The sequence below is a fragment of the Mirounga leonina genome, unplaced genomic scaffold (assembly GCF_011800145.1).
Source record: "Mirounga leonina isolate KUSES-001 unplaced genomic scaffold, KU_Mleo_1.0 Mir_224, whole genome shotgun sequence".
Taxonomy (NCBI): Eukaryota; Metazoa; Chordata; class Mammalia; order Carnivora; family Phocidae; genus Mirounga; species Mirounga leonina.
The window spans coordinates 4,530,547-4,554,240 of record NW_023270615.1 but is presented as its reverse complement, the minus strand read 5'-3'; the positions used below and the strand labels follow the sequence as shown (position 1 = coordinate 4,554,240).

The window sequence follows — 23,694 nt, the reverse complement described above, 5'->3', positions numbered from 1 at the left end:
TAACCAGCTGAGCCACCCAGGCGCCCTTGACTTGTGATTTTAAAAGGAGGCCAACATCATAGGTAGGGATGATCTTTAACTTCCACGAAAGCCCCTTGTTAGACATAAGTGGGCAGGTTTAGTTCTTGGAGAGGTACAGGGTAAGAATGTGCTTTGGACGACTCCAAGACCAGAGGGATCTCTTCAAGACATTGCACTCTTTCGAAACTCCGAGAAACTCAAAGTCCCTCCAAGAAAAGTGCTACGCTTTCACATAGATTCTGTTTTCCTTACTTCCTTACGTTCTACTTCATTCTCTCCTCTTAACCCTTATTGCCATCTCAAGGAGAGACAGTCAAATGGTGTTGAAGTTGCCAGCGAAGGCTGACCTTCCTGTTACAGGGATGGCCACTGTGTCTAGCTGGGGTGCTGGGTGAGCAGTGCATCCCCTTTCTGGCCTCTGTGGGAGCGGTCCAGTTTGCAAGCAGGGAAATACTAAGAGAAATAGTTTGTTTACCTAATCACTTTCTATATCCATCACATATTGGTGGTCTCTTGGTCACAGATCATCAGAACATGATAGGAAAAGATTAGGGAAGAACTTAGAGGGCTTTACTATTTTTGCCCTAAATGCCTATTTCTAATAATCATAAAATCTATATCATCAAGTCTCCATAGGCTCAACTAATTTTGCATAGCTTGTGCTGTGTGTTAAGTCTAGACTCGGTAAATCAGTCATAAATGCAACAAATGCTTCAGGAAGTGCCTTTTAAAGGAACTCAGCCAGGGCGCCTGGGTGGTTCAGTCGGTTAAGTGTCTGCCTTCGGCTCAGGTCATGATCTCAGGGTCCTGGGATGAGTCCCACATCGGGCTCCCTGCTCATTGGGGAGTCTGTTTCTCCCTCTATCTCTGTGCCTCTCCCCGCTCATTCTCTCTCTCTCAAATAAATAAATAAATAAAATCTTTTAAAAAATAAAGGAACTCAGCAATTTTTTAGTATCATTAATTATCATTTGGTAATTTTTATATTTGAATGCATAATGCATCTAAGTATTTATGTATGTGGTTGCTTAAAGGATGGTATAGCTGATACAGTCTTCGTTTATATCCAGGAGGAAATAGTTATAATAATAATACAGATCAGCTTTGAAACTAAACAAGTTAGTAGTGCAGAGTCACATTTACCTCCCTGGTCTGTAACTGAGAGGAGATAAATGGTTGATGAGATAATTTGTTTCACTAGCTTGAGTTTTATTTGTACGGAACAGCAACTATAATCAGAAATATCAAAGCCTGTTTAAAAAACATTTTTCCAACCAAAATTATGAAAGTAATACATGCTCACAATAGAAAATTTGGAAAAATGTTTCTATATATTTCATGCGTAATTGTGATCTTATCCTGTGTGAAATTTTGTGCTTCACATTCTTCACTCAACATGACAACGTGAATATTTCCCAGGATCTGAAACTTGCTCGTAATAGGCATGGTCCTATATACCTACAAAGTCATGCTGGTAAGCATTAATGTAGTGATAGAAAAAAGATGCTTAATTAAAGCACCCGGCTATCTTCAGAGAGTTTGCAGGACATTTGGCTGGTACAACCTGGAGTGCATATTGTCTGTATCATCAGCTAACCTCTGAAAGCTGCTTATGGTCTGGACGTTCTGAGTTACTGCTACCCATTTTCCCGCTCTTTAGCCTTATTAATGGTTGAATTATGTATTAACTATCCTTATATATGAAATGTTCATTCTCTCTGATCATGAAAAGATAGGATAGTTGTTTTCTCAAAATAAGCAGGTAGTAGATGTTGACATGAAAGTATTTAAGGATTGAAGCCTAATCCTTTAGACAAGAGCCAAACTCCTGGCTGTTTTTCATGGTTTTAAATTCTAGACATTTATCCTTTTACGAAAAAATGTACATCACCTTTTAGAATTTTTACAAGAAAGTAGTTTTATTAATATTCTGTTTTGATAGAGAAATGCCTTGCTTTCATTGTGGAAGAATATAAGATGTGTGTGTAGGGGGGAATTCTTATATGTTACGTATGCAACTCTTTGAAGTCCATAATGGGAAAAATTCAGCTTTCTAAACATAACGTTAGTTTGTCAGTAATGTTTCATTATGTGGTCTGTGTGCATATTTAAGTATCTAAAAACCAAATTGTCTGTAAGGTACTTTAGGATTTGAAATTCATATAATTACTAGTGTCATCATTATATTCTAATTCATGAAAAATCACATGAAGTCAAACTGTATATATTTTTTCTTTCAGCCAGATGAATTGTACTTTGAGGAAGGTGATATTATCTACATTACTGACATGGTAAGCTCAGCTAATATTTTGTAATCCTACATATGAACTAAAGATACATGAGGCTATTTTGTGTAGCTGTAACATTGTACAGTATTTAAATGTTTATCTGTATAGAAATACGTATGCCCAGTTTGTTCATTTTAGCACAATTTGTAATAATAGCATAAAATTAGAAGTAGCCCTTATGTCCACCTATAAGAAGATAGTTGAGTAAGTTTTGGTATATCCACAAATAGAGTATTATGCATTTATAAAAAGGAATGAGGAATATCTCTAAATGCTATTATGGAGTAATTTAAGTGAAAAAATGCAAGGTAAAAAAAGCGTGAACAGTATGCCTTATTTACCTAAGAGAGGTTATATGTATAACTGTTTTCTTCAGTTTAAAACAAAAAGTCAAAAGAGGAATCATCGAATAAAATTTTAAAAAATAGTTTCTTCTATGTGAGGGAAGGGAAATAGGTTAGAGGGAACATGGAATAAAGACTTTTAAAAAAATTACACCTTGTTTTGGAGATCTGACTTTGGAGTCATGTAAACTTTTGCATAGTTATAAAATTAAATGGTAAAAAAGCAGTCCCTGAAATTTAAAAGCAGAATGATTCAAATGAAATTAATTGTATCCCAGGTAATTGGCATAACCATACAGAAAGGAACTGTTCCAAGTGACCTTAAAACTCAGCAGTTAGACCAAACATCTCCAGTAGAATATACATGAAGGGCAAAAAGGACTGGCAAGAAAAATAACTGTAACCTGGTTTTAATTATCATCTTGTAGCAGAAGCCTTGGCATTGCTCTGCTGAGATTGTTGCATGTGTGTTATGGTTGAGAGCAAATGAGTCATTAGGTCAGTGATCCTGACAACTGGGATTTTCAGCCTGCAAGAAAAGATACATGGATGTAAGATCAATGAGGTTAAATAAAAACCCCATAGCTCTGCATCTGTATTGCAAGTATGTTGTATTTTATCTACAATAAAATAAAAACATGTCCTGCTCTGTCCTTTGAAAAGGCCTAGGAAAAAAAAAATGAGCGACCCAATAATAATATGTTATTTTGCACTCAAAGGAACAAGGCTCTGTTGAGAAATACATGTTACCAGGTTGGGGGCAGCAAAGGTACAAGATAATCTGAGAACACCGTGTTATTAGAAAGCAAGGAAGCCTCCAGAGACAACGAGGGTCACAGTAGAAAGACAGGACCGAAGCTGAAGAGGCTGCCACTAGTCAAAGATAGGACAATTTGAACAGTCAATTAGGGCAGCACTCCCCAAGGATTGAACACATTTTCTATGTTTAAATCCATGAGCTGCCAATAATACCTCAAAAAACCCAAACATCATTCTTCACCCTGAGCAGATGCTAGGGAACCAACGTTTTATTCTGACAACTTCAGTTAAGGAAAATAATGAGCATTGATTCTGCCTTTTCTCTATGAACTTCATCTCTGGGTAACCTGAGAGTTGATGAGGGAGAACTTTTCTTTAGAGAGATATTCTGACTGTTTAAGTGAAAAAGGAATGATAGAATGTCACCATTTTGCAGACCACCAGACATTATGTGTCTCCTGATGGAAGAAATCAATACTACAATAGTCTTGCTCAGAAAACTGAATCTGAATCTAATTAAGCCTCTAGAACTAACAACCAATTTATAGGCAATAGGGGGAACAGAGGAACACAACAGGCAAAATCCAGACTGTTTGAAACTCAGCAGAACAAATAAACTGGTTTCTTCAACAAATACACTAAGCAACAAGCGTATTATGAAGGAATGAAAAAAAAATGGAGGGAAACCTATATACTAAAAGAGACCAAAGAGGCAAATCAGTCAGTCATATTGTATGGCCCTTATTTGGATTCTAAATTGTGGGATAACTGAAAAATTTTAATAGTGGTCTAGATATTTGATGATATTAAGGAATTATTGAAATAAATTTTAAGTTATGATAATGGTTTTATGTCTTTGGAAAAAAATCCTGATCTTTCAGAAATACATACTGAAATATGTACAGTGTCTACAGTTCATTTCAAGATAATCTGAAGGGGAGGGAGGTTGTGGGTTATATATATGAAACAGCTGGCCATGAGTAAATAATTTATGCAGGTGGGAGATGAGTTCATGTAGGTTCATTATCCTGTTTTTTCCTACTTTTTATAGCTTTGGCTTTTTCTAAAATAAAGTTATCCCAAAACTCTGGGCTGCCTGGGTGGCTCAGTCGGTTAAGCGTCTGCCTTCAGCTCAGGTCATGATCCTGGGGTCCTGGGATCGAGCCCTGCGTCGGGCTCCTTGCTCAGCAGGAGTCTGCTTCTCCCTCTGCCTGCCACTTCCCCTGCTTGTGTTCTCTCTCTCTGTGTCTGACAAATAAAAGAAAATCTTTAAAAAGAAAAAAGAAATCTTCAAGCTAAGAGAAATTAGACTATGGACAAAAAAATTCTATGGATAGTTTAAAATTCTATGGATTGTTTTCTTCCGTTTCATAGGCTCTCTGATGTGTGTGTTTGTTGAGGTTCTGTGATGAAGTGTATTGTGTGTGTGGCAGGCCAGTGTGGGTATATTTGTACTTTAATGATAGGGGGAACGGACATCCATAACAAGGGGGTGAGGAAACTTGATGGTTGTGACCAGGGCCGATGGACAGTCTGTAGAACAGGTGTAGTCCCTGAGCCAGATGGGTTTGTTTGTTCTTTTTTTTTTTTTAAAGATTTTATTTATTTATTTGAGAGAGAGAGTGCGAGAGGCAGAATGAGCAGGGCAGGGGCAAAGGGAGAGGGAGAAGTAGGCTTTCTGCTGAGCAGGGAGCCCGATGTGGGACTCGATCCCAGGACCCTGGGATCATGACCCGAGCAGAAGGCAGACACTTAACCGACTGAACCACCCAGGCGCCCTGAGCCAGATGGTTTTAAAAGTGATCGAATGTAAGCTGGATTTGGTACCACTTAATCTAACTCTTCTTTCACTAGAGTGATACCAATTGGTGGAAAGGTACCTCCAAAGGCAGGACTGGACTCATCCCAAGCAACTATGGTAAGCATGGCTGTGGTGGTTATTACATTGTTTCTACTGTGTGGACTTTCAATTTCCTGGTTCCTGAAGCCTTTCTGCTTGCTGCCGGGGCTGAGAAATCAATGGAGTCATTGCTGGTATAGGACATTTTGTACTCCATGAATCTCTCCGTAATAAAAGGGGAATGGGCACTGGAGGTACTTGAACTTGATTCTTTGGCTTAAGAAAATGCATTGTAGCACGCTTGATAGAACCCCAGGTTTCCAAAGAAATGCTTATGGCTTTCCTTTATCCAGCTCTTAGAATGTTTTTTTTTCTTTTCTTTTGCTGTTAAACCAAATCTCAGATGGTTTCTCAGCCTAGCCCTTTCTTTGGTGATGAAGTGACCTTGCCTTGTTAATTCACGTCTGGGGCAGTTATGTTCATTTAATGGGTATCCAGGTCATTTGAGGAGCTTGAGTAGTGAGAGGTGGCCTCTGTCATGAAGCCACTTCTGGTTGGAAGAGGGACAAACAGACCAAGTACTTCTGTCTCTACAGAGTACAGAACAGCAAAGTAGAGTAAAAAGAGCACAGGATTGGTAAACAGGGTTTTAATCCTTTTTCTTCCACTTCTTAATCACAAGGGACTTTAGTGAAGGCACTTAACCGCTGTCCCTGGGACTGTTTCCCCATCGGTGTAATAAGAGGTTTGATTTCAGTCACTTCCAAAAATTCCTTTTGACGTCAGCATTAGATGAATCCCTAGACCAATGGGGCTGGCGTCAGGCACCAGTTCCAACCACCGGCACAGGACTTAGAAAATTGCAAGGAAGGGACTGCTGCAAAGTTCCTAGGAGAGCAAAGGGGGGAGGGGAAGGGAGGGGGAAGTGAGAGCTGAGGTCTGGGGCCCCACGTAGGGGCCCCGCTTGCCCTGATCTAAAGGTGATGCCGTTCTGGGTTAAAAAAAAGACTTGAAACATTTCTACGTTCCTCTAACCTTTGCACTCCATTTCTAGCCAGTCACAGACAGTGAGCATGTAAAATGTTCCCCTGTTGCTTTGCATCTCCAGTAGCCAAGGGAGTGTCCAGTTACAGCTCTTTATGGCGGGAGGGGTTGGGTCTGACATCTGTGTTGAACCGCAGTCTTCATGTGGTCACTCCTGCTGATTCTGGGACAGCAGAGAACACACCTTCCTCAGAGGCAGGTAGAGATGCTGCTTGCCCTCTGTAAATACGGGAAGCAAACCGTTTCCCCCTCGTGTGTGCCCCCCACGTGCACACACACAAGGGAAACAATTATTTTCAGCCGTCTTCAAAGTAGGGTGTTTTTACAGAATGTAAAAATGAACATTGAATGTTTTCCTTTGCATTTTTGCGACTCAGTTTAAGACATACTTGAGTATACTGGTATGCAGGGCACAGATCTCTTTGCTTCTGCTTATACTTCCAGTTAATTACTGTGTGTGGCTTTTGTTTATACTCCAGTTAATTGCTGTGGTGTTGCCTTATTGCTTAGCTTGGTTTCATTTAGCAAATAATTCAGCTTCTTTTAAAGCAGGAAGCATCAGTTTGATTTTCTGCTGTTTTTTTTTTTTTTTTTTTTTTTTTAAATCCACACTAAAAGGGCTGCCGTGTGGTGGAAGGCCCTGGCACTCGGGAAGCCGGGGGACTGCGAAGTGGCTTCAGTGAGTCATTGGGGTGGCACTCTCAACATTGGCTTTGCTCTTTTTCTTTTCAATCTAGTGGCTGAGCAGGCAGAATCCATTGACAATCCATTGCATGAAGCCGCAAAAAGAGGTAGGTGTGATTGTTTTTGATTGAGATACCCAGGAGTAAAACACACAGATCTTAATTATATAGTTTGATGACTTTTGACAGGTGTATACACCTATGTCACCGACGTCCAGATCAAGATCTAGAACACTTCTGTCATCCCAGAAAGTTCCCGTTCCAGTTAAACCCCCGCCTGCCCCCAGAGGCGATCTCTGTTCTGCCTTCTCTCACCCTCGAGAGAGAAAATGTGATTAAAATGTTTTTTTTATTTCCTTAAGTAAGCTCTACACCCCAGTGTGGGGTTCGAACTCACAACCCCGAGATCAGGCGTCGCATGCTCTACCAGCTGAGCCGGCCAGGCACCCCTATGATTTTAAAATTTTAAATGTCAGCCACCAGACACTTTTGAGTAGTTTACTTACCTTGTGCTCAGTGGCAGGTGGAGAGACATTGCCTGTGGCTCCCAGAGCTCGACCTCTGGCAAGGGGAGAGATGTGTGTAAGAGATCGTTACAAGGTGGTGTCAGAAAAACAACAATTGAAGTATGTTTAAGTCAAGCAGGTTATAGAGGCCACGAGTAACTAGACGGCAGGAGGGTGGAGGCCTCTTGTGGGACTAACGTGGGAGAGTGTTGTTATAGTGCGTGCAGGTGTGTGGGGTGAGGGCGAAGTTGGGGAGGGAGGGAGCGAAAGGGATGGGCCTCGGGCCTGGGACTTTATCCCATACATCAGTGGTTTCCCCCTCAAACCCTGGGAAATTTGGCAATGCCTGACTGTTGACTTGGGGATGCTCCTGGCACCTTTTGGGTAGTAGATGCTGGGGACATAGCTACGGGACACAGGTCAGCCCCACAACAAAGAATTCTCCAGTCCCGCCATTGACAGGGCCGCTTTGAGAAACCCTGCTATGGACATGGGGAGTTTTTATAAGGCCTCAAGGAGCTCTCTTTCATTCTATTCCAGATCTTTTTGAAACGTGAATGTAGAAAAGGAAATTATTTTTTTAGAATGGTGCATAGGTAGAACTACTAAGTTGACATTTAAAAAATCATTAGTACCTGAAACTAATATTACACTATATGTTTGGTAACTGGAATTTATTTATTTATTTATTTATTTATTTATTTAAAGATTTTATTTATTTATTTGACAGAGAGAGACACAGCGAGAGAGGGCACACAAGCAGGGGGAGTGGGAGAGGGAGAAGCAGGCTTCCCGCAGAGCAGGGAGCCCGATGCGGGACTCGATCCCAGGACCCTGGGATCATGACTTGAGCTGAAGGCAGACGCGTAACGACTGAGCCACCCAGGGGCCCCGATGACTGGAATTTAAGTAAAAGCTTGAAACTAAAGAACAAAGTGATTTGCAAATTAGTTATTTGGGGCATTCGCCAGAGGATTTTAAATTACTAGTTATATTTAACTGTGAGAGCAACAGCTCTGAGCAGGTTATTTTGTGTTTATTTCCTTATTTTCTTATCAGAACTGAAAGTACATTTTAATATGAAAATGAGTAGTATGTACTTGTTCTTAGGTTTGACTGTTTTCCCCCAAGTTCTAGGATTTCACAAAGGAAAAAATTACATGTATGTATTTTTTACAGAGTCAGACAACCATAAGTAGACTCATTTAGGCAACTCTTCCCATTAACCGACCATTAAAAATTGATGCACAGCCCCACAGAGCTTACTCGTATTTTGTCACTTACATCCACGCGGGTCAGCATGTATGTGTGGCCAGTCAGTATGTACCATAGACTGAATGCTTGCATCCCCTCAAGATTCAGATGTTGAAACCTAACCCCAGTGCGGTGGCGTTTGGGGGTAGGGCCTTTGGTGGGCTCTGCGCTCGTGAATGGAACCAGTACCGGTGGAGACCCCGGGGAGCTCCCCTGCTCTTTCTGCCCAAGGGGTGGAAAGACAGTGTCCACGAACCAGGAAGCAGGCTCTTACCGGACACTGAATCTGCCGGCACCTTGACTCTGGACTTCCTAGAACGGTGACAAATAATTTGTGCTGTTTAAGCCTTTCCTACCCTCCCGCAACCCCAAGTTGTTGTTAATGCTTTTCATTAATATAGTGGAAGCGAAAATGTACCATAATGAATGCATTACTGGGCAGGTCTTCATTTCAGACTTGCTGACGAATCCGTTCTAGATGGGAATTTACGGAGGATGCAGTGGATTCCAAAGCAAAGCAAAACAAAACACCAAACCCTTTTTCTCGTGTTTTATATAAATGTGAAATTTTTTCAGGCAACTTGAGCTGGTTAAGAGAGTGTTTGGACAACCGAGTCGGCGTTAATGGTTTGGACAAAGCTGGAAGCACCGCCCTCTACTGGGCCTGCCACGGGGGGCATAAAGGTATGTCTTCTGTGTGTTGTCCTCAGAGTCCACATTCCTGACAACGGTGCTCCACAGAGAGATGATGGATTTACAGAAATGAAAAAAAGAGATGATTCTTTTCAAGTCCTTTAGAACATGGGCCAGAAGCCTTGTGAAGCAGTAGGCAGAATGCTCTCTTTGTGGACCTCTCTCACTTGAAAGACTGGAAACTTCCTTTCCTCTCCCGGGCTCAGAAAGGTGACAGGAAAACAATAGTCATGTAAAAACAAACCCCACAGTCTAATCTTACAGAAGAAAGGGGCAGGAGTGACTCCTCCAGCTTAGCTTTTCCCAAGATACGCTTTCATGATGTACATTTTAAGTTGAATGCACGCTGTTCGATGTAGGAGAAAGACGGCATTTGCTTAAGTTAGTGATCGTTGGTAACCTTCTCAGTTATAATCCAGTTATAATCCATAATATGACAAGTGGAATTTCTAGGTCTGTTTCAGCCTGACCAAATATCAGCCACACCCATTTACCTCTCCCTGTGACATACACGCAAAACAGACACCACAATCAGAAGCAGAGCATCCAGCAGATTAAATAGCAGAGCCAAAGGAAAGTTTCTGGCCATTCCCCAAAAGGAAGCCGATCTTATTTTAGCTCATAAACACAGATTAGTTAAATGAATATAAAGGGCATAGCAAATGTAGAGAGTTCTACAGTGATTGCCCCGGGTCAAAATGCAAAAGCCAGATTATTTGGAAGCAACTTTTCCCTAGATAATTCTACTTTTTAGGTTCTTAAGTCTTGTACTTACATAAATTCAAAAAATTTTGTTACACGGATGTTCTTGAAGATTGTTCTGAAGAACCCTCTCTTTTAAAACTATTATGCCTAGTCTTGTCAGCCGTTTCCTTTTTATTCTTAAAGAATATCTTTCCTCGTTGAATTTCAGACATAGTGGAAATGCTGTTTACTCAACCAAACATTGAACTGAACCAACAGGTAAGATCATTTATGCGGAAGTCGGTGGTCATACCACACCTGCATTGTTCTGTAGGTGCAGCTTATGGGCATGCAAAGTCCTGTCTTTGTGCCTTGAAGTGACCTTTTCCCATTTAGTATCTTTCATACAATTTTTAATCAAAACACTACAAATAATTAAAAAGTTTCTGTTGTACTGAAGTCCAAATTGCATAAAGCCCAAAATGCCTACCGTACTCCTTCCTTCTCACTCACTCCTTTCGGCTCTTAGCTCTTTCCTCTCGCCTTCATGTTACTAAGGAAGATGCCTACAGAGCAGTCTCCTAAGTCATCATCTTCAGAAATGTTTCGGTGTCCTTTCTGAAGGTTCCAGCTTACCACTTCCCCCAGTCTCATCTGCCAGCTCCGAACCTTTGCTCCTCTGGTCCTCCCCCACATAGCCTATCAGAGTTTCCGGTTATGGTACTCTCCAGTGCTCACAAGTATTATGGCTATTTAAATATTGCTCACCTTTTGTGTCATTTTTGTTTCTGGACTTACTTTTATTTAGCTGGCTTTTGGTTTTTTATCTCGCTGGAGACTTCCACACTGTTTCATGTTCTCTTGACATACTTCGTCATAATGTAGAAGGTAACTGCTTTCTCCACCCCTCCCTCGCCCTCACCAGAATGGTACTGGTACTTCCCGAAGTCCTCATCCTCATTCTCTGATCTGAGCAGCTTTGTCTCTGCTGCCCTTTGCTCTCTTCCTGGGAAGCCTTACCTTCTCCTCCCTTCTATGGTGTGTCTTCCCTTGTCTGCATCCTGTGGCTGCCATCCTGTTGTTGAAGAACATCTTCAAATAGATTCCTAAGAAAGGGGACCAAGGGATTGATGATGTGGCTGACAAAATTCAAGGCTGAAAATGATTTCCCTTAGAATTTTGCAGACGGGGCGCCTGGGTGGCTCAGTTGGTTAAGCGACTGCCTTCGGCTCAGGTCATGATCCTGGAGTCCCTGGATCGAGTCCCGCATCGGGCTCCCTGCTCAGCGGGGAGCCCGCTTCTCCCTCTGACCTTACCCCCTCTCATGTGCTCTCTCTCTCAGTCTCTCTCTCTCAAATAAATAAATAAAATCTTTAAAAAAAAAAAAATAGAATTTTGCAGGCAGGACTCTAGGGTATTCAGTTTTTAGGATTGCTTTTGAGAGGTTTGATGCCATTTTGATTCTCATTCTTTTGTGATCTGCTTTTTCTCTTGCTCAGAATTGTTACTCTGACCATGGTGTTCTGAAATTTCACCACAATGTGCTTTAGAGTGGGTCTCTTCCCAGTAACGATGGTGGACTCTTTCAGCCTGGAAAAATATTGTCTGTTGTTTCTTTTCCAGTTTTTACTGACCATTGTCTTTGTTCTTTGGTTCTGGAATGCCCGTTCATAGTGAGGTAGGACCTCTTAACATTGAAGCTCCAGTTATTTTAGTTTTTCTCAGAGATTTTCTTACCTTTATGTTGGTTACCTTTTTCATTCCTTAATGTCCAGTGTAAGTTTTCTATTTCAGTGTAATAAAAAACCACAAACTCAGCAGCTTACAATGACGTCATTTGGCTTATACTTTCTGTAGATAGGCCGGAATTCTGGGTGTAGCACAGCTGGGTTCTCTGCTGAGCCTCATGGGCTGGAATCAAGGGATTAGCTGGACTGGGTTCTCATCTGGAGCTCAGATCCTGTCCCAGGCTTACTCAGGTTTGTCAGGAGGATTGAGTTTCTTGCACCCGTAGTACTCTGGCCTGCAGCTTTCAGAGATCACCCCTCTTCATAGACATTTCGCAACATGGCTATTTGCTTTATTCTTTAAAGCGAGTAGGAGATTGTGTCTCTGAAGCTGTACCTTGGGGAAAGGGCCCACCTGATTAGGCCAGGCCCACCTGGTATAATCTCCCTTTTGATGAACTCAACATCAACTGATTAGAAACCTAATTATGGGAGTGATATCCCATTATATTCCTTAGTCTCACCCACACTCAAGGTGGAAGAATTCTTCAGGGGGTTGATCCTAGGGGGCAGGAGTCTTGGGCACCATCTTAGAATTCTGTCCACTATAAGCTCTTTCTTTTACTCTGATTATTACTTTTAAGTAGCATCTTTTCTTGTTCTATTATGCTCTTTCATGTTATGTCTCAGATCTATTAATTACAGCTTTTTAGAACATTTTCTGCCATTAACTGTACTGTGTCTTTCCCCCCTGAGATCCACTAATTTTGTTTTTATCCTTTCTCAAATAATGGAGGCTTTCCTAGTACCTAGTATTTCCAAATACCTAGTATCTTTGTCTATCCATTCATGTTGAAGTGTGATAGATGTTCTGCATGCTTATGGGGCTTATGTGAAGTAAGGTCCTAGCTGTTTCGCTGGGTAATATCCAGCTGTCACTGTGAATAGACGTTCTGCATGCTTATGGGGCTTATGTGAAGTAAGGTCGTAGCTGTTTCGCTGGGTGATATCCAGCTGTCATTGTGAATACCCTCTTCCTCTTCCACATGTGGGGCTGTTCAGCTTCACCAGAGAACCATCCTCCAGCCTCCTGCCCGGGGGGTAGATGCTAGACGTTGCACACTGGGGCAGTGGGGTAGGTGAAGGCAGCTTACTGCTCAGCTTGTTGGTTTTCAAGCTCACCCACTGCTTTTAGCTCCTGGCCTCATTGCCACCTTCCTTGTACCTCTAAGTTCCACGCGCTTGGAAACGGTCTGGTTAATTTCTTGACAGAGTAATTCTGCCATCTGCATGGGGTCACCTGACAGCCAGGAGCGAGGAAGGTGATCTAATTACTTCCATAAACACTTTCACCCAGTCCTCTTGTTTTCACTCCCATGCCTCATGCCTGCTCCAATGTCTCCAGGCATCTCTAATTGCTTAATTCATGTGAGGTTTCTGCAGGCACAGATCTGCTTGCTTCCTCCTGGTGTCTCCCTCTGCAGGCATCTGCAGCTCTGCTGGTGCTCTGCCAGGTCAGTCTCTGCTCCTCCGTCCCATCCCCTCCCCCCAGGTGACTCTTCTGTCGTCTCCTGAGTCTCCTTTCTCTCTTTGGAATTTTATACGATTTCATGACTTGTCCTCATTGTAAGGTTACTCAGAGTAAACCTGAATTCGTGCGTATTTTCAGTCCACTCTCTATTTTTAAAATGCTGCTTTCTCTTTTTAAATCACCGTAGAACAAGTTGGGAGACACAGCTTTGCATGCTGCTGCCTGGAAGGGTTATGCAGATATTGTCCAGTTGCTTCTGGAAAAAGGTAAAGCGTGTGCCCAGTTTATCCAGCCTTCGCGTACCCTGGAAAAATAGGCTACATTCAATTACATTATTTGAAATAGTAGGAAGAATAATAGGCTCTGTGTTTTGAAAGTGGAGTTTTAACTTTCACTCTGTCTGTATCACAGGGTTATTACAGTAAGCTGAAATTACAGAATTGTGGTGATTTGTGTGAAGTTTTTAGTTTTAAATTGAAAGCTTGGTAAGCTTTAAGATTACATCTATTCCTTTTAGAACTTGTTTATTGTATATTTCTGCAGGATTAAAGGGCCTTAGAAGAAAGGTGTGCGTGTGTGCGTGTGTTTGTGTGCATGCGTGTGCGGAGAAGATCCTATCTCAGAAAGCTGTATGGGTAAAGTTGCTGAGCCCCTTTTCACACAGGAAAGTCTTGATAGATAAGAACGCAAGCTGTAGCTATAACCTCCTACTTTGAGCTGAGCAGGTGCTAGATGTATGAAGAATGAGAAGATACCTCGATTCCCTATCTCTGTACAAGTCAGAGGGGACAGTGAAATTGTGGACTGACTATCCATCCATCCACTTGTCCTGCAGATATTAATTAAGCCTTACAGAGGGCCAGGCATATCCCCTATACTGTACCCTGGTCCAAAGGCTATAATACAAGTTGCTTGAGTCCCAAGGTGTCATATGGATGCACTGTCATTAGGGACCCTCAGAGCAATGTTGTGGGATATATGAAGGGAAATGTTACTAATTTAAAGTGTGTTGAGGACGTAAACCTCAGGTATAAAAAAGATCAGACAGCATGAGGACCACTGTAGCGCCCCCTAAAGGTTATGCCGAGAACTGCGCCGTACCGCTGGGGCTGCTGAGCTGGTGAAGTGAGCCCAGTCCAAACTGAGATGTTCTGCAAGTGTAAAATGCACATCGAATGTCAGAGACTTCGTGAAAAAAGATGTAAAGCATCACATCAATTTTATTTATTTATTTATTTATTTATTTAAAGATTTTATTTATTTATTTGACAGACAGAGCACAAGCAGGGGGAGCAGCAGAGGGAGAGGGAGAAGTAGGCTCTCCGCTGAGCAGGGAGCCCGATGCGGGGCTCGATCCCAGGACCCTGGGATCATGACCTGAGCCAGAGGCAGACGCTTAACCGCTGAGCCACCCAGGCGCCCCACAACAATTCTTCTGTTGGTTCTGTGATAGACCTGTCACATTTTGGGTATACTGGGTTAAAGAAAACGTATTATGAAAATAAATTCCTCTTTTTGAAAACATGGCCACTAGAAAATCTGAAATGACATATATGGCTCAAATTATATTTCTCTTGGGTAGCGCTGGTGGAGAGGGACACAGGAAATGGTTGTTTCTTCTCTTGCATTGCTGGCTCTGGACATTTCCTGTCCTGACAGAAATCATGTACATGAGTTCTAAAGTGTAATTTAATGTAAGATACGATTAGTCACAGAACTCTTAACCCAAGGGACTTTCTTTTTACCTGTGGCGCAAGGAGAGAATGAGGTTTCTATAGACCCTTCGCTATGGGTAGATCTAAACCTGCTCACGAGGGAGATTTTTATACACAATTGCCATATTCCTAATTAAACACACAAACCTTTCTTTACTCAAATATTTTTGTGCCTTTGAGTCTCATTACATTTATTTTTTTGTTTATGGAAGAGGATGTGGTTACAAAGAAAATGGCACTCTCTTATACTGTGGTAGAAAGTGTGAATTGGTAAAGCCTTCTTGGAAAGTAATCTGACAGTAGCTAGCAGAATTAAAAATGGACATATCCTCACATTCCAGCGTCACTTCTAGAAAACCACACATCAGAAAGATGTTGTTCAAGGAGGTTTACAGCAATATTGTTTGTGATAAAGGAACAGCCTAAGTGCCCCTCAATAGGGGGGTGATTAAATAAATTTTGCAGTGTCCATAAAATTGAATACTTACAAATGTTTAAATAGGTCGAGTTATAAGGATGTGTATTAATAAGGAATGGTATTAAGGAATACCATTATGTATTGTTAGGTTAAAAAAATCAATTTACAGACCAATATACGTGGTATGATTTTGTGTATATATACATATATGTCTGTGAATGCATTCATGCACCTGAGGGAGGTGAGGATTGATGCCTACTTGCTGGGAATGGTTTCCTGTGGACAAGCTAGAGGAAGGGGAAGGGAGGGGTTGAGTTGGGGGATGAAAAGGGACGTATGCTTCTGTTTAGCATACTTCTATATTTTTGAATCTTTAACAATGAAAATGGACTCATGAATTCTGATACAATTTTTACCACAGTGAAGACGAGGAAAAAAAGCAAGTTTGAAGATGGGCTGCGGGAACAATGGATTGCCTCTAGGTTTTATTGTGTTACTCTTCTGCTAATTTGCACAGGAGTATACTTACAGATATAAAATATTAATCCCCTCAGGCACAAGCCACGTGGTATTTTCTCAGGAAGCAACGGGTATATTACATTGAATCTCCAAAAACTGGTGCCGAGACATGTTGGAGTCTAACTGACTCAGGATTCACCTCCGGGAGAGTCAACTCCCCACTGAAAACTCACGTGTGGTATTCTGAGGACTTGAAAGGAAAGGCTATATTTTAATGGTGCCTAATTATCAGGAGTATAGCGGCAACTCCCTGATTAAAGATGCCAAGTGGGCTTTTACTGTTCTGAAAAAGCTGACTTCAGGGCCAGAGTGGTTCCCTAGTTAGTTTGGCCCAAAGTGATGAGTTTTGGTGGAAGGAAGATTGTCTGCTACTCTAGATTCTTCAGAAACACCTGATGTGCTTTTCTTGTATTGGGGGAAAGGTGCGAGAACAGACTTAAGAAACAATGAGAAGAAGCTGGCCCTGGACATGGCTACGAATGCCGCCTGCGCATCTCTCCTGAAAAAGAAACAGGGCACAGGTATTTGGCTTTAATTCTTCTTTCTCCTCTGGCACCATCATGACCAAGGTTTATCATCTTAGACCTGGGAAAAAAATTTTTCTCAGGAAACTCTTCATGTGGTTCTGAAGTACGTTTTATCTCCTTGGTCTAATTTGGAACGTTCACCATAGAAGAAATACCTTCATGCAAACAAGTCGAAGAGACATTGAGCTTTTAATATTTTTTGTATGTTCCCTTTGTTCCTTACAATTAAGTTGTAATCACCTTGCTTTCCAGTAGAGCGCTTATCAGAGAGCCATGGTCTCTGTATCCTCGTTTCAGATAAGTTTTTACCAGTGGTTATCTCTAAATATATTTTTCAATTAAGCACTGAAGAGCTCCAGGGTTATATTTTATTTCTATTTTAAATGGGAGTATCAGTAAACTATAATCAGAATTATTCTAGCCTTGGTAAACAATTTGATGTTTACTTACAGATTCTGGGGTGGTTTTTAAAGGTAAAGTTTAGGTATACATCCTTAAAGATAAAAATATCTGTTGGTGTGGGAGAATAGGTTTGAAAGAAAAAAATGAAAAGTTTGTGTGGTTGTTTTGAAAAGGTGTTAAAGAAAAGGTGTTAAACGCATTTACAGCCTTCATGATTACTATTCAGAGACTGGCTGTTTATTGGACCTCTCAGTGCGTAACCTGAATGAATGATTCCCTTTGAAAGAAATGCTGGGAGGGGGTGCTTTAACCCTTCTTCCCATTCCCCTGTCCTGTCTCTCCCTTTGATCCGCATCAGCCTCCTGGCCCACGAGGAACCCAGAGGTAGAAAAAAGAAAAGTAGGAGGTGATTTGGTTGGAGGGCACATTCAATCTCCCCCTCTCCCCGCAAGGCTTATTCTATTTTTATCTTATGTTTGGCACTCTAAAGCCACTTTGAAGGAGAAGCCAATGATTGATACCTCTTTTCCACCATTTTCTAGAATGGAAACCAGTATAATGGAGAACTCTCTTTTCACAAGTCTTTATTTAGCATTGCTACTCATCATTCCAACCCTTCTTAGTATTGCTTTAGAGTCTAAAGTTTAGACTGATCCATGCTGGTGGAGAACCACCGAAACAACTTTTGAGACATTTCCAGTATTGAGGCTAAGTGCATTTGTTTCCATTTTAAGCTGAGGGTAATATCACTCTCAGAGTTCTGAGTTTGTGTAATAAGGTACTGATTTCTGTTTTCATCATTTGACTTACATTCCCATTAATTTTTGAACCCTTGGAAAGCTTTTCTCTTCCTTAGCTAAGTACCTTTTGTTTTATGAGAAGAGGCAATGTTATTTTGTCCTGTAGCCCAGTTCCAGCAGAAGCAACAAAATAAAGTCAGTCCCCTGGTTTCCTACTTTAGTCAATCAAAAATAGCAAACAGTCCCTCTCTCGTCATGACTCACCAAGGGAGCTGCCCAGAATTATCCTCCTTGTCCATCACCAGATCCTCATCATAGCCCTCCTCACGAGTCTGCTGTTCCTTTTATTCTTTACTCCAGATAGGTCTTTGTTCCAGATTTTTATTTCTTTTAACTTCAGTTCAGATATAGTGTAAACCGGGGCACCTGGGTGGCTCAGATGGTTAAGTGTCTGCCTTCAGCTCAGGTCATGATCCCAGGGTCCTGGGATCCCAGGGTCCTCCACGGGAAGCCTGCTTCTCCCTCTCCCACTCCCTCTGCTTGTGTTCCCTCTTTCCCTGTGTCTCTCTCTGTCAAATAAATAAATAAAATCTTAAAAAAAAAAAAAACACAGATATAGTGTAAACCATTAAACCATTAAGCAGCTTGGGTTCCTTTATTATTTAAGCCATGAATGCTCCCTGGTAGGCTGGTGTTTCTGCAAAGTAGTTACTCATGCATAGATGGATTGAGGGTCTGATACATGCATGAGAAAATATTTACCAGCTGAGTGGTGCTCCCTAGCAATCCTACATTTTGATTGAGAAGCCATATATGTAGCTGTGAGGGAGAGATACTTTTACTTGGTATGTATCTCCACCTTCCTGCTGACTTGGTTGGTTCCGGAAGTCGGACTATGGCCTAACTTCCTTTTTCTGCCACTGACTTCCTGTTGCTGTATAGGTCCCTTCAGAATGTCCTTACCATGGAGTAGGACTTCTTATGAGCTGAAGGTTATCAGAGACTCATGTATACTATAAGCTTGATCATGGTAGACAAGGAAAATACCACACTTGCCTCAGACCCCAGAGAGCTGTACCCAGAACCCTCCACATGAGCAGTAGGAGCTGGGGGAGGCAGGTGGCAAACTGTTCTTTTTCCACTCACCTTTCTACAGTCTTTGTAGAATAGAGCTGGGAGGTAGGTCTCTTTTTCTCTGTTCATGCTCAGTGTCTTTAGTCTACTTTCCTAAATTTGTATTGATTAGATAATGGACTTGTTAATGAGGTAATCATTAATTACCTGGGGGCTTGGCACACGGAGGCAAGAAATGAATTTTCATATTTCAGTTTTCATGTTACCTTTTTTCCTCTCTTTTTTCTTGCTTCATTCCGCAGTCGTCCAGTAAAATGTTTCAATTTGTATTGTGATCCTAGTTGGAATCAGTTGAATATTGGGCCATGTAGCTAATTATCAGCACAAACTCTGCCTGGAAAAAGTATATTCTGATGTTGTTGCCCACTTTTAAAAGCACGTCTTGGATTTTTTATAGAGAAAAAAACAAGTCACATTTTGTAGTTACCTTGAAGGATAACTTTGGGATATGAGTTTGGGGCCAGGGTTCAGCCCCACCTTGAGGGTTCCACCCTTTAAATTCTTTTTCCAGTTTTTACAAATTGGGGTATAATTTATATTAATTATATATATAAATCCTAAGTTTACATCTTGATGTGTGTGTGTGTTTTTTTTTAACTGTGCTCCCACCTGCCACAACCCAGATCAAGGTAGAGAACATTTTCCCTACCCCAGAAGCCCCCTCCATATCCTCCCCTGCTCTCACCATAGACTGGTTTTGCCTGTGCTTGAACTTTGATATAAATGGAATCAAACAGTATGTACTTTTTTGTGTCTAACTTCTTTTCACTTAATACTCTGTCTGTGAGATGTATTCAGGTGACTGTGTCTGTCTTTCTACCATTTATTTATTGTTTGTCTTAAGTGCTGGTGGTTGATTTGGAATGTGCAAATCCAGGTCAGTGACACTGAGGAGAAATGGAAGTGAGGTAGGGGAGAAGGGGATGCACCGCTAGGAGATACATTATTATAATGGCCATGGCCCAGGATGAGCTGTGAAGAGCTATAGCACCTCAGCACTTGGCCATGTGAGAAGTTTCCAGAGAAGCTGTGCCTGAGAGCAATCCATGAAAGGAAGAAAGGAGAAGGAATTTATTTGCCTGGATCATTCCTGTCTCTTGATTTCCTCTCAGCAAAGGTTGCACCATGGTGAGTCATCTCCTGCTAACAGGAGAAACGAGGTTGAAATAAGGGGCAGAAGAGGCCATGGAAGGACAAAGAATATCTCAAATGGCAAAACATAGGATCGTAGTAACAAAGTAGAGTAGGAAAGAGCTTTGCTATTGTCTTTTTGTCTTTGGCTCAAAAAGCTGCTTTTCCTAAGTTTACAGCCAGTCCTGAAGTTCATGGGTGTGTGTGGGATAGGACAAAATATATTCCGCCCAGGTCTCCAGAATTCTCATAAGGAGGATGGACATGAATACAGACAACCTGGAGACTTCTAGGAGTTTGGAAGCTGCTGTGAAATCATTGAAGTTTGCCTCTGTTCTGCTTATATCCATTTGTTCTTTCATCTTTCCTTCTCGTAGAAGATAAATCCATTTCTACCTCCCTTGTACCGACTCTCCCTGTCCCTTCCTTTTTCTCAATAATTCTAAATTTGTAAAGATAATGACTGAAAAAACTTATAGTATCATCAGCATACGTAAAATTAATAATGCCTTCATATCATCAAATAAATCTTGTCATTGTCAAATGCCTTTTTCTCATACATGTTTGTTTATGCTTTGTTTACTTATCTATCTGTTTACTTATTTGTTTATAGTTTAAGTCAGGGTCTGAATGAGGTCAGGCTCTGATTGGTAGATATATCTCTTAAATCATTGCTTCCTCTCCCTCTCCCTTGCTAGCCTGGCGATTTACTTATTAAAGAAGCTGGGTCAGTTTTCCTGAATTTCCCAGTCTAGACATTGCATATGTGCATCCCCATGGTGCTGTTTGTCATGTTCCTCTTTCCTCTGTGTTTTTGTCAGTTGGTGTTAGATCTAGAGCTTTGATTAGATTTTACCTTTTATCTATCTATAAGGGGTAGAGGGAAAAATATTTCATGAAGAAAGTTGTGTTGTTTCATCAGAGGCACAGAATATCTGTTTGTCACTTGTCCTGTGACTTTAGCATTCATTGATAATCATTGTCTAGATCCACTATTTCATGAACAGTTGCAAAATGGTGATATTTGAATTCTGTCAGTTCTTTCTCAGTTATTAGCCAGGAACATTCTGTAAAAAAAAAAAATTTCCTTTCATCCATGGTTTGATTACTCAGAGGTAATAGTTTGTCCAGTAGGGGCAGAATAAAGGCTTGATTTTTGTCCTTTGTTAATGAGTTTTCAGAATAAGGTACAGGTTCCCTATTATTCTCCAAAGAGGACTGGTGAATTCTCTTTGGTGTGTGTTGAAATATGTGCTGTGTTTCAATCCATTATATTTAGTATCATTTTTTTTAAAGATTTTATTTATTTATTTGACAGAGAGCGTGAACACAAGCAGGGGAAGCTGCAGAGGGAGAGGGAGAAGCAGGCTCCCCGCTGAGCAGGGAGCCCGATATGGGGCTCGATCCCAGGACCCTGAGGTCATGACCTGAGCCGAAGGCAGACACTTAACCGACTGAGCCACCCAGGCGCCCCTAGTGTCCTTATTGATAGTCCCTCTTTGGCTAGTGGAGGCCTCTTCAGGTTGGACCATGAATCTTTTTAAAATGACGCTCTCTCTGATAGCATCCTTGTTTTATGGTATGACAAGCGGTTCCAGGTACATCTTTTACATTTTCTGCCCCAGACTTGGAATCAGTCATATCTCCAGTGAGCACAGGGATATAGTATTTAGAGACCATGGTAATATACATTTATTAAGCTTTAACCGTGCTTATAACTTGGATTTCAGTTTCCCCCCTAAAATGATGCTTCACGTAACCTGTTGCTATTATAGGCATTTAACTAGACAGTTGAATAGGTGAACAGTTAAAGATCAGATGCCTTCAGGGCACCTGGGTGGCTCAGTCGTTAAGCGTCTGCCTTCGGCTCAGGTCATGATCCGAGGGTTCTGGGATCGAGCCCTGCATTGGGCTCCCTGCCCGGCGGGAAGCCTGCTTCTCCCTCTCCCACTCCCCCTGCTTAAAGGAAAAAAAAAAAAGATCAGATGCCTTCTTTTTGAACCCTGTTCAAGCCTGATTTAACATATGCTGGGGTTCGGTTCTTTCCGTTTCACACTTTATTTCATTGCCTTCAGGGAAGGCCACGCAGGCTGTCGACCGAAGCCACGTGCGTGTACTTGACACTGGGAGAGGAGATTGGAAGTACAGTGCTCAGAGTGGAGGGCCTTCCCATGTGTTCCATTCTGGTCATGGTGCATGGGGCTGGTTGCATTTTGTGCAGGAGAGACTAATGGTACCTTAGCACCATGTGCTTTATTTCATTTCATTTATTTAGTTAGTTAGTTTTGCATGTCTAGAGAACGTGCAGACAGCTGTATTTGTCAGCCTCTGTGACAACAAATACTGAGCAGCTAGGCAGGAAAGCAAAAGTTGAAGATCCTTGGGGGAAGTACTATCCCAGGGTCTGAGGAAAGATTACAGTTTGTTGAGCTATCAGGAGCTCTGAAAGTGAAAACAAAATCTGAGCAATTTGTAATTTCTCTGTTTTGCTCTCCCTCCCCCCGCCCCCATTCCGTTTAGATGCTGTTCGAACATTAAGCAATGCCGAGGAGTATCTTGATGATGAAGACTCCGATTAATTCCCTTCTGGAGCTTTGAGAGCTAAAACATCTGTTGTTTTTGCCATTCCAAAACCTTTGTCTTTGCCAGAAGAGTGTTGGTAACTGTTTTTTGTCCTTTTTTTTTAAGTCTTTATGAACATGGGAGTATTGCACTGTGTTTGAGTAGAACGTGTAAATGGGTAGGTTTTCACCTTCAGTTTGCCAGTAAGTGACTGGATACTTTGCTGTATAAAGTACATTTTTGTTCACTAGAGTAGAACAAGAAGAGATTATTTCTATTTATCAAGTTAAAGGAATTAAAGTTTTTTTCTTTAAGAAAATCAGAATGGTTTTTTTTGTTTTGTTTTGTTTTTTTAGTTCTTTACCTCAAGGATTGAAATATTTTGGATGGATTTTTCAAGGGGAAAATGCTTGTTATAATAATGAACCAAAAGACTTAACAGAAAATCGTCAGCTATTCTGACAAAAATAAACATTTTAAGAGACTGTGTTCCTTTTGTCTGTTTTTGTGGTATCACTATTTGCTGGTAAATAAAGCTCTTTATATTTAGGTAAAGGCTGATTTTATTTTTTAAGTTGTATTTCATATTCATTAGCACAAAGGAATCGTAATAGCCACATTTCTATCCAACTTTATATATTTGCTTTTATTAAAGTCAAGACAATAATCATTGAGAAGATGCATTTATAATGAAATATATAACCAGTAATTATTAGACTTTCAGTTTTATCTCTAAGGTTATACATAGTGTGAAGAAATCCAGCAACCCATTACAGTCTGCTTATGGTCTGAAAGATTTAAAAAACTGATTTCCTTATCATGGAAGATGTCATCGTTTTCTATAATGGAGTAGCCAGGAGCCATGAAATTTTTTTGTGTTCAGCTTTTTACTTTGATAGCATTTGTTTTCCCAGAGCATAGCTCTAGCTTGTAACAATTCAAATTCTTTTGCTAAAACATCAATTAATATTGCAGGGAGCCTTCTGTAATACTGAAGTGACCCACGATTCGAGATTCCAGTTCTAATTTTGTCATCGCTGTTGGCATTTGCCTAGATTCCAGGCCCTCATCTCAGAACCATATTTTGTAAGAAGACTTCGATGCTAATTTCAAAAAACACACTGGTGCAGAGAAGAAAATGTTTGAAGAAGGAAGTGGGTTAGCTCAGGAAA

At 41.1% G+C, this 23,694-nt stretch overlaps 1 protein-coding gene across 1 annotated transcript in view; it reads left to right on the top strand.

The window, feature by feature from the left end:
- OSTF1 (osteoclast stimulating factor 1) overlaps nt 1-23,077 on the top strand; it is a 52,873-nt gene extending 29,796 nt beyond the window's left edge. The window contains exons 3-10 of the mRNA XM_035029031.1: nt 2,262-2,312; nt 5,267-5,330; nt 7,034-7,087; nt 9,316-9,423; nt 10,346-10,395; nt 13,562-13,640; nt 16,449-16,547; nt 22,481-23,077. Coding sequence (XP_034884922.1) covers nt 2,262-2,312; nt 5,267-5,330; nt 7,034-7,087; nt 9,316-9,423; nt 10,346-10,395; nt 13,562-13,640; nt 16,449-16,547; nt 22,481-22,539 — 564 coding nt within the window. The 3' untranslated portion in view covers nt 22,540-23,077. The remainder of the gene's footprint in view (nt 1-2,261; nt 2,313-5,266; nt 5,331-7,033; nt 7,088-9,315; nt 9,424-10,345; nt 10,396-13,561; nt 13,641-16,448; nt 16,548-22,480) is intronic.
- The last annotated feature ends 617 nt before the right edge of the window (nt 23,078-23,694 follow it).